The sequence below is a fragment of the Epithele typhae genome (genome assembly GCF_022376455.1).
Source record: "Epithele typhae strain CBS 203.58 chromosome Unknown BXZ73scaffold_2, whole genome shotgun sequence".
Lineage (NCBI taxonomy): Eukaryota > Fungi > Basidiomycota > Agaricomycetes > Polyporales > Epitheliaceae > Epithele > Epithele typhae.
Genome location: NW_025954193.1, coordinates 143,765 through 153,782, shown reverse-complemented (window position 1 = coordinate 153,782; position 10,018 = coordinate 143,765). Strand labels below are relative to the sequence as shown.

The 10,018-nt window shown below is 63.2% G+C and overlaps 4 protein-coding genes across 4 annotated transcripts; 3 read left to right on the top strand and 1 right to left on the bottom strand.

Moving 5' to 3' along the window:
* BXZ73DRAFT_86576 (uncharacterized protein) lies at positions 1-1,516 on the top strand (the record flags this gene model as incomplete). Its single annotated transcript, XM_048024254.1, has 2 exons — positions 1-61; positions 105-1,516. 2 exons carry the CDS (start codon positions 1-3, stop codon positions 1,514-1,516), a joined length of 1,473 nt encoding a protein of 490 aa, XP_047882971.1.
* A 3,091-nt stretch (positions 1,517-4,607) lies between these two features.
* Positions 4,608-6,058, bottom strand: BXZ73DRAFT_38212 (molybdopterin binding oxidoreductase; the record flags this gene model as incomplete). Its single annotated transcript, XM_048018144.1, has 4 exons — positions 4,608-5,042; positions 5,098-5,262; positions 5,321-5,590; positions 5,783-6,058. The coding sequence occupies 4 exons, from the start codon at positions 6,056-6,058 to the stop codon at positions 4,608-4,610; spliced, it is 1,146 nt and encodes a 381-aa protein (XP_047882970.1).
* A 699-nt stretch (positions 6,059-6,757) lies between these two features.
* On the top strand, positions 6,758-7,059 carry BXZ73DRAFT_38080 (uncharacterized protein; the record flags this gene model as incomplete). The annotated part of the gene is made up of 2 exons (XM_048018119.1): positions 6,758-6,843; positions 6,921-7,059. The coding sequence occupies 2 exons, from the start codon at positions 6,758-6,760 to the stop codon at positions 7,057-7,059; spliced, it is 225 nt and encodes a 74-aa protein (XP_047882969.1).
* A 1,484-nt stretch (positions 7,060-8,543) lies between these two features.
* On the top strand, positions 8,544-9,897 carry BXZ73DRAFT_86573 (P-loop containing nucleoside triphosphate hydrolase protein; the record flags this gene model as incomplete). The annotated part of the gene is made up of 5 exons (XM_048024253.1): positions 8,544-8,936; positions 8,978-9,106; positions 9,177-9,485; positions 9,577-9,786; positions 9,841-9,897. The coding sequence occupies 5 exons, from the start codon at positions 8,544-8,546 to the stop codon at positions 9,895-9,897; spliced, it is 1,098 nt and encodes a 365-aa protein (XP_047882968.1).
* Positions 9,898-10,018: the final 121 nt, after the last annotated feature.

Below are 10,018 nucleotides of genomic sequence, written 5' to 3'. Positions count from 1 at the left end.
ATGACGGCCGCGAAACCTTCCGGGCCCGCTCCAGCGGCATCCTGCGAGCTGCGTGAAGCAGGTTCGTCAACTCTTCGTTTTTCAGCATATCTTTCTTGCTGAAGTACGTCGACCAGGTCGACTTGAGCAGTTTTTCAATGCACGCTCGCGCCTCAACCTCACCTCCTGGGTGGTCTCCGTAGCACATTATACGCATCCTTCCCTTGCCCTCACCAAAGCCCTCCTGTATCCCGCGCTCGCCTCGGTCGTCACCACCAAGTTGCCCGTGCTCGCCGCGCAGCTGCCCGCGCTTCCCGCGCCACAAACATGGACGCGCATGGCCACCCTCGACCTCGACAAGGTCGTGACGTTCCTCCCCGACGCCGGCATGGACTTCTCTGCGTTACAGCGCGCCCTGGAGACGGAGTTCGGGCGCCCCATGGATTTCCGTGAAGACCTCCCGTTCTGGCGCATGTGGGTCTTCACCGACGGTACCATCGTCTTCGGCTATGACCACTCTATCGGCGACGGCCAGTCCGGGCCCGCGTTCCACACCCAGCTCCTGACCGCGCTCTCCCTCGTGCCTGCCGACTCCCTCCCCGCCGACGCCGACGCCTCGAGCATCGTCGACCTCGACGCGACCACCGCGCAGCTCGTGCCGGCGATTGAGAGTGTGACGGACACGTCGGCGTCCCTCTTCTCCCTGCTTGACGGGCTCGGGCACGAAATCCTCCCCTGGACGGACCGCAAGGCGCCGCGCGCGTGGACGGGGAACCGGACCGTGCCGCACATCGAGCTCGCGTGTCGGGTCCGCGTCGCGTACGCGGCGCCGGCCGACGCCGCGAAGCTGCTCGCGGTCGCGCGCGCGCACAAGACGACGGTGACGTGCACGCTGCACACGCTCAGCATCCTAGTCCTCTCGCGGATAATCCACGAAGCGGACGCGGGCGCGGGCGCGAGGGCGCGCAAGATCAGATACAAGACGATCCCGTCCGTAATCCCCATCAGCCTCCGGAGCCAGGTGGGGACCCCGATGACGGCGATGTGCAACCACGTCTCGACGTGGGCCTCGCACCGCGAGATCTTTCCCAAGGACGTCGCCGCGGTCCCCGTGTCGCCCGCGAGCTTCCCCTGGGCGGAGGCGACGAAGCTCGGGGCGGACCTGAAACGCGCGAGTCGGAAGGCTGCGAAGGACATCGGGCTGATCAAGTACTTGTTTGGCAAGTACGACAAGTACTACCTCGACAAGCTGGGAAAGAAGCGGGGCTATGGATTTGAGCTGTCGAACCTGGGCGCGTTTCCGAAGGGCGAGAAGGAAGCGGTGGCTGTGGAGGGCGTGTGGGCGATCCGCGAGTTGTGGTTTGTGCAGGCGGACGCAACGCTGGGAGGTGTCATCAAGCTCAACCTCGCGGGATCGCCTGAGGGTGGGTTGGGGATATCAGTCACTTGGGGCAAGGGTGCGATTGGGGACGAGTTCGCGGAGACGTGGGTGAAGTGGTTCAATGCAGGCTTGCAGGCGCTGATCACGGCGGAGTAGAGTGCGCTCTTAATGGTAGTACAGTGATATAATATGTCTAATGTCTTCGGCGATTTGCACTGTGAGTCGAGAGCTCATGTTGCGAAACATTGCAAGAGGCGCGCAGCCCAGAATCCGGAACCGGCAGTCGGGCCGACTGCATCATGTTATTCATCGTCTCTCTCGCTAGTCTCCCCGACCACTTAACATCGAACGTCGAACAGTAAAGACGATATGCCGCGATCAGAGCATGCCGACTGGCCCGAGACCCTAGCGGAACAAGCGCGGGGATCCGAATGGGCGGGCGTAGGCGCCATGCTTACATGATCGGTTGGTATGCGTCAAACTATCAGTAGGTATCGTGCACCTCCCTTGCCCATTGTCTTCATCGACATCACTGGGTTACGCGCCAAGAATGAGTTTGCATACCGCACAAGAATCACATGTTTCTTGGAATGGCACCTCATCTCATGGTGCACGTTTCGTGGGCCCCGATGTCTAACTTCTAGCACTGACGCTTTCCTTGTGCAGAAAGAGGTCTTTGACAAGTGGGTCGTTCGATATGTGCGCTCTCAACGCGATCAATCAGGCCCAGCCCATGAGATCCGTTGTGAATCGGCGCCGGCTACGATTACACCCTCTTGAACTTTCTCCGCAGCCTCGATTCCTTTGCATTCTTCCGACTCACAACGTCCTGCAACCAGAAGAACCGTGCGTATATAACTCCTGTGAAATATCATCGTGTCGTACCAACATGGCTGGCTTCCACGAGCTTTTCTGCCCTCCCCCCCGACGTTGTCGATGAACACCAACCTAATGGACGAGTACTTCTCCAGCAGGCGGAAATCGACTATACGGCATCACATGTTGTACTATAAAGGTGCTGCTACGTCTTCATGCTACACGTCAGCTTGGGCTTTTGTTTCCTCACTCATCGCCTCGCAAGCCCCGCACGGGATCTCGTAAAAGAACAGATGGTGCTGCTCCGCACACCACCGATAGTGCCTCTCGTACCACATACGGTTCTTGAACCGCTTCTTGGACTCGTGCGGCCGGCGCGGACCTTTGCTCTTCAGCACCTTGCACAGTATCGGCTCCGACCATTGAGCGTCCTCGCATGTGGGTCCCGGCAAGCCTTTGGCCACGCGCTCGGCCACGATACGCGGTCGGAGTGTCGTCTCATACGACCTGCGCTGATCTTCGTACCACTTGCGGTATTCGGCGGGTCGCCGTACTGATGGGGGCGGGTGCCTGACATGGTACGGTACGAGTGCGTCCTCCTCCAACTTGCTGCCATCGGCTTTCGTTCAGGGGGTGAGGTCAGCGGTGAACGAAGCACGAGACTTCGAAACTTACAGGAGGGTGTGTGTCCAGCCTTTTCTTGGCTGAGTGCAGCTGATGCGGCGAGACGGAATGATAACAGGTGGGCGGGAGTAGAGAGGGTGAGAGACGGCAAGGCCCCGATGGTGAGCCTACGGAGAAGGAGGGCCCATCTGCCTTTGTGAACATGCTTTTTGCTCTCGTCGGTGGTGTCATTTGGAGGGAGCGACATGTTGGTACGCGAGCAAGGGCGGGTGGGTAGAGAGGAGCATTCAAGGTCTAGCCGGTTAAGAAGCAAGTGCGCTTCAATGCGTTCTTGATCCACGCGCGCGATCGTAAGGATGACGCGGTCAATGTTTGCATGTCTGATCTCGACTCCTGATATGCCAGGGGCGATCGCGCCAAATTGAAACGACTGGACAGCGCTACGTACTGATGTGGATCTTCTTGCTCGCATGGATACGGTTTCGTGGGGGGAGGAGGGTCACAAACGCAAACTCCGCGATCCCGGCGCGCCTGAGCGCGATAAAGCGGGACATGCTCCTGCATAAAAGGCCGGGACTAAACGAAAAGACGTGATTTGTAACCTACAATGGAAAGGAGAGGGGCAGTGGTTGTAGGGGCGATCACCATGTCACCATGTCACACTGCCCAGAATCGAGAATATGTATTCTCGAGACACCCATGGGAACTTGGCGCTCAACAAGCACTGCACGGCCGCGCTCTTCAAGTGCACTGTCAGGACTCAGCCGCACTTTTAGACCGCTCGAAAGGGCATTCCGCCGCTGAGATGCTGCCGAGGAAGTGATGACTCGCTGTGGCTCCTGGAACAACAAGCGCTCAACAGTCTCTGGGGGGATCGGAGTCCCCCTCTCAGAGCGAACCTTCTCGGCGAGGCGGCCTGAAGGCCTGATCTGAACGAGAGACAGTGATTTAAGGCGTAAAAATCGGCGACTGAGCCTTAAGCTCAAGAGTCAACAGGCCTTGGTCAAGCTCAAGTCTGGCTGAGGCCTGAGGCCTAGTAGTCCGCGCGCCGGTGGGGGCTCGATGATAGCACGTGGGAACAGCGAATGCTGCGACCCGAAGGGCCACGGCTTCCGCAAAAAAGTAAAAGTAGAAACAAAAGTCCAATTGGCCGGAGTGCTGCCGGCGAAAGTCTGAGGGCATGCGCTTCGAAGCTGGCCGCTCCGGCTCACCGTGGCCTCGCCGCTCGATTCTCGTGTCCACGAGGAAAGCGGGCGCGAGCACATCGCGCACGAGGGTGCTCGTGAAAGCCGCTGCACGCTCGCGAAATCCGAATCCAACGGCTCACGCGGCCGCCCCATTTCGTTCCGTTCCCCCGATCTGCGTCGGAAGAATCAGAGAGGGAGGAGGCGCGTGAACGTGGACCGACGTACCGTGGTACTTGCGCGGCTCATGATAGAACACCACGGGGTACACGCCGCAGCGGCAACGCCCAGGCCCGGGGCCGGTGGGGAGACGGCTTGATTTCCGCAGCGTTGAGATGCCGGAGTACGTACAGGGGTAGTCTATTATAGAGCGGTGCAGCGACGAAATCCGAATCCGAGTCGCGAAATCCGAATTCGAGTTGCGAAATCCGAATGGGAAGCCAGAGAAGGCGGAATGGATAGAAAGATGCTCTATGCACACGTCAGGGAGAACGCCCGGTCCCCCGCCGAGCGCGCGTCGAGTGCGTCGTCGAGGGCCGAGGCGTCGCCAAAGGTCGTCCAGCCGGTCGCGGCGTGCGAGGCCCCACCACCGCGCACACGGGAGCACGGCGCGCCGCCGCTGTCTAGCATACGTACTGCCACGCGCGCCGCCCCCACGGGTTGTACGCGACCCCGCGGAAGTTCCACACGCCGTCGCGCTCCTGCCCGCGCCCGTCGCGGTCCGTCGCGCGCGAGAGGACGACGCCCGCACGGGCGTGCGGGGACCCGAGGGGGAGCGGGAGGGAGGCCTCCCAGAGCGTCCAGCTCCAGCGGCCCTCCTGGTACGTGATGCGCGCGGGGGCCCAGGTCGCGCCGTCGTCGAGCGAGACGTCGACGGCGGCGATCTGGACGGCGCCGCAGGCGATGGCGTAGCCTTGGACGTAGAGCGCCTGTCGGTCGGGTTCTGAGGGGGAGCGGGACGGGCGGACGGAGGTGAGGGCGACGACGGAGTTCACGGGGAGGGTGGTGAGGGAGGGGATCTTGGGCCACTCGGGTGCGGCTTGCTCTTTCGAGTTGACCTGGATGGGCGCGAGTGGGTATGTGCACGTCCTAGAGGGGAACGAGGGGACGTACGTGGGGAGGTAGGACTTTGTAGTCCCGTTGCTGATAGAAGTTGGGCGACTCGTCCGGGGAGAGGTAGATGGTGTCTACCCACTTCACCCAGCGTGCGCCGAGAATGCCGGGCGCGACGACGCGGAGGGGGTACCCGCGGTCGGGTGTCAACGGAAGGTCGTTCATCTGTGTGTATGCACTTCAGTCCGAGTTTCGCATACGCTAACAGTGCAAGCACGCGCACCTCGTACGCGAGCAAGACGTCTCCCTGCGGGTCCATCGCAATGTCCAGCGGGATGGAGCCCCCATAGTCCGTGTCATCCTGACACTCCGTGATGTGTGAGGCAAAGCACACGTGCCACCCCGCTAATTGCGTCTCGTCGACGTCGACGGCGCGCAGGAGGTCGCGCAGGCGAACGCCCGCCCAGCGCGCGTTGCAGATGACGCCGTCGTCCCACAGCACGCCGCGCACAGGCTTGACTTCGTTCATCTCTTTCCGCCGGTTGCCTGCGCACTGGAAGGGGTTCCATAGTCAGCCAGCGTTCCACCAGATACGTCGAGCGCGCAGCAGACATCATGCATATACGCATCCAAGCGAAGACGTCCATGCTTGCGCGCAGCGGAGCGCGCGGGCAGAGCATTTGCGCAGCACGCGAGAGCCGTCGAACCCGCGGGAGAAGGTGCGAGGGCCGGAGCGGACACGCACCTGAAGCGCAGCGACGACCTCGGCGCGGGGGAACGCGTCGCGGAGGCCGGCGAGGGTGAACGTGCGCGGCTGGGCGTCCTCCCCTGGGCCGGAGACGGCGACGGTGAACGCGTCCTCGTCGAGCTCGAGGACCGGGCCGTGGTTGCGGCAGTAGACGAGCTCGTCGGGGGTGATGGGGAACTGGACGAGGGCGGCGGCGATGGGCTCGGCGTTGAAGGGCTCGGCGGCCTGGACGATGAGCTGGTCCGAGTGCGCGACTTCGTGCGTGAAGTCCATCGTGGGCTCGAAGTCTGGCATAGGCTGGGACTTGGCGGTCGTGTTTGCGGCGAGTGGAGGGGGTGCGATGTGGGCAGAGGAGGGAGAGAGCGGTGGAGAAGAAGCGGGCGCACTCTCAGCGGTGGTAGAAGTAGTGGCGGCTTTGGGCATGGAGGATGATGTCGGGGAATAGGTTTGGGGGGCGAGGCGGGAAGCGAGACGTCGAAGCGAGTGCCAGCCCCGAATAGTTGAGCGTCGGGCGCGAATGGTGAGATCCATGGCGTGTCGACTGGGCCCGGGGTGCGATGCAGGGCGCGAGGGGTGCGGTGAGCAGGCCGGGCGAGCAGGTGACCGGCGAAGAGGACATCGGGGCCTGCGGGGGGGCCGTTGTTTTATAGGACGGAGGGAGCATCGGTCCGCGCGAAGGTGAGTGCGAAGGAGTTCCCGAAGAGAGCGGTGGTCGGGCGCCTGGCGATTGACGCAATGCAGTTCTAAATGGCCGTCATTCACCTAGCCCGGAAACGGGAAGAGGGCCAGGGTCGGAGGAGTCAGCCCGATTCGGGACAGTCGCGCGCGCCCGGCCTCGCGCTTGCCTGGCGAACCGGCACGCCACAGCAAGCCTCCAGCAGCGGCCTCTTCTGTCTCTTCAGCCACCCACCTCTGGTTCACCCCACCACCACCTCCGCCCACCTCTGTTAGACCGCCGCGCTCTTGTTCACCATGATCGGCAGACTCGCCCACTACGCATTCGACGCCGTTCTCGTCAGCACCTTGCTGGCCGGCGTGAGACGCTCGAGCGGATTCATGTACGTATACTCTCCGTCTCTCCACCTGCCAGCCCGCTCACGGATGCCCGCCGCATGCGTTGCGTGTCCTCTTTCAGCGTGGAGACTGAGAAGATATCCGATCCCACCTTCCGCTCTGTCGCCGACAAGTATCTCGGCGTCGGCGAGACCGTTTTCGACATGGTCCAGGGCACTGTCGTCAACAGCTCCTACTTCAAGCGCGACTCGAGGAGATGAGCGGCCGCGCGCGGGATCTTTGGGACGCTTAACGCGTGGACGGATGTATATGTATCGCAGTATGTATTCAGGCTCTGCCCACTCCCTTCATATTTTTGTGTTTCAACTCCCGCTGCATGCGACCGACCGCACTCGTGTTAGTTCGCGTCAGGACGCAGTTCTTTGGCCGCCTGGCCACAGTCTATGTTTCTTGAATTTGCTTGTTTCCGTTGGTTGGTGGGTTTGGCTGAAGTGGTACGCCATCTCGCTCGCTCGCGCGCACCTCCTTCCAGAACCATTTCATTGTGGCTCGTGCGAGCTATGCACGACTGTTGTAGGCTCACGCCGATCGGGGTCAAAGCAAGATGGTGGACAAATGCGATGTGACACGAGCACAGGCATTTGTCGAGCGTGCTCATTCCTCCAGCCACGCTATAGACATTTCAACAGAACCCCGACAGGATCGGAGGGGCCGCAAACATCGGTGCAGCTGGGCGTCCCAGCTTTCCCCGGTCTTCGGTGGTACGGATACGATTGGAATGGCAGACGGGTGTCCGCGAATTCCCACCTGCAAGTGCGTCCGTCGGGACCACGCGCACTACCTGGTCCATCCGTGCACTGCCTAGGGAGCTCGTCCACAACCTTCCACCCCACCATCGCACCCCTCGCCCGCGCCCCCACCGCGCGCGCTCACGTACGTACTACGACTGATCATGAGCCAGGTCGCCCGCCCCGCGCGCGGGGGCTCGCACGCGACCTTGCCCCCGAGACCCCCACTGCACGCGGCCCGCTAGCGGCCCTCGCGCACGGCCCTCCCCGCGCGCTGGTTCCTATTCCTCCCGGTATCCAGCGCCGGTGGAGGCGGCGGGCGTCCGCCATCTCCGTCAACGTGGGCACGACGGGCTCGCGAGGGACAACACGCGATCGCCACGCATGGGCCCGGTACAAGGCGGAATTCCAGCAGCGCGAAGCGCGGCGCCAGCAGTTCGAGGAAGGACGCCGGTAGTGTGAGGAGAACACCGACGTTTCGAGGAGCTAACACGGAGCAAGGCTGGACAGTTGGAGGCTCGAGCCTTTTGGAGCGCTCGGTTGGCCAGTTCGAGGAAGCAGTGACACTGTGGTTGTGTTAACAATGATCAACATCTGCGCGTTTTAGCTACGAAGCGTGGATACAACGAATCAAGCACGGTGCGAGGAGTGTAACGGCGCGACCAGTGCGCCTGAGGCCTGACCTGCTCGAGCGCGCGTGTGACACCGTCCAGAGTCCGTTACCGCTGTACAGTAGTTTGCCTCTACGCTCCTGAACGCCTCTCCGAGTGCTAATCCCGGATTTTTGAGCAGAACGGTAAGATTTATTGCTGCTTGAATGCTGGCTCGGGATGGTAGTGAGTCCAATGAGACGCGATAGGCGCCCGCTCGGACCTGTCGCCAATCGATGAGAATGACGTCAAAGCATCCTCCACGTTCGCGCTCTTTGATCGTTCCGCCAGTCCTCCGGGGATGCCATGCGCCTCCAGCAGCTCTCGCCGCCTCTAGATCCCGCTTTCGTCGCCCTCCTGGCCGAGATCAATGTCAGGACGGACACCGACCTGCTGCTCGGCGCCGACTCTACTCAGCTCTTCGCCCGCCTTCCCGACGGACACGGGCTCTCTCTCCGCGCATTCCGAGACCATGTCCAGCATGCCACCACGCTCGCAGCCGCACAACCCGAGTTCGGGGACGCCGTGTTCGCGCGCGAACAGGCACTCAAGGCCGACGCGCAGTTCGCGGAAGACCCGGAGGTGGGCACAGGCATCCCCGCGCTCGACGAGCTGCTCGGCGGCGGCTTCGCGCCCCCCGTCGTCGTCGAGGTCTCCGGGGACACCGGCTCCGGCAAGACGGCACGCACCTCTCCCCTCGTCTCCGTTGGCACGGGCCTCCACTGACGCGCCCGCCACAGACACTCGCGCTCCAGGTCGCCGCACGCCACCTCGCCCGCGCCCGGTCGTCCAGCGTGCTCTGGATCGACACCAGCAGCGAGTTCGCGCCCGAGCGCGTCGCCCGCATGCTCGATGCGCTCGGCGGGCCCGTACGTACGCCTTTTCGCCGTCCCGCCATCCGCTGACGACTCCCTGCCCCCTCCCCCTCCCCTCACTCAGCATGTCGAGACGGCGCTCGACCGCCTCCAGGTCTCGCTCGCCTTCGACCTCGACGCCGTGCACGCGCTCCTCGAGGCGCTCCGCCAGGCGCTCGCCGCGGCGCCCCACCGGCGCGCGGCGTCGCCTGAGTACGACGCGCGCGCGCCCGACGACGACGCCGCGCGGCCGCCGCGCGTGCTCGTGCTCGACGCCGCGACGCCGCTGCTCGGGCCGCTGCTCAGCGCGACGTCCTCGCACGGGCACGCGGTGATGGCGACGCTCATGCGGCAGCTGCGCGAGTTCGCGCGCGCCTTCGCGCTCACCGTCCTCGTGCGTTTTGTTTCACCCCCATTCCGTCTTCCCCCGCTTTTCCGCTTTGTCGGGTGCCCTCGCTGACCGTACGTCTATCGTGCGCGCGCAGATCGTCAATGGCGCGTCGCGCGTCGCACCGAAGGACCCGGCCGCGACGAACCCCGAGGCCGCGTTCGCGACGGGCCGCAAGCCCGCCCTCGGCCCATCCTTCACGTTCATGGCCGACGCGACCGTCTGGCTCTCCCGCCGCGAGCGCGAGGGCGTGCAGGAGGACGGGGGCACGGTGCACGTCGCCGAGGTGCTGCGGTCGCGTGCGGTGGTGCGTGCGCTTTTTTGCCTGTCGAGGACCGACCGGCGCTGATGCGCGTACCAGACGTCCAAGACGTGGGCGCCGTTCAAGATTTTGGACGGAGTGATGGTGCCGCTGTAGGGATGGGCAGTCGGCGGAGGAGACGGCATCCGGCATGCCGTGACATGACTTCTGGAGGTCTCGACAATGGATACCAGCCGCTCTGCCCAATGTCTTTGCAGATAATTTGTCATAAGTCCGT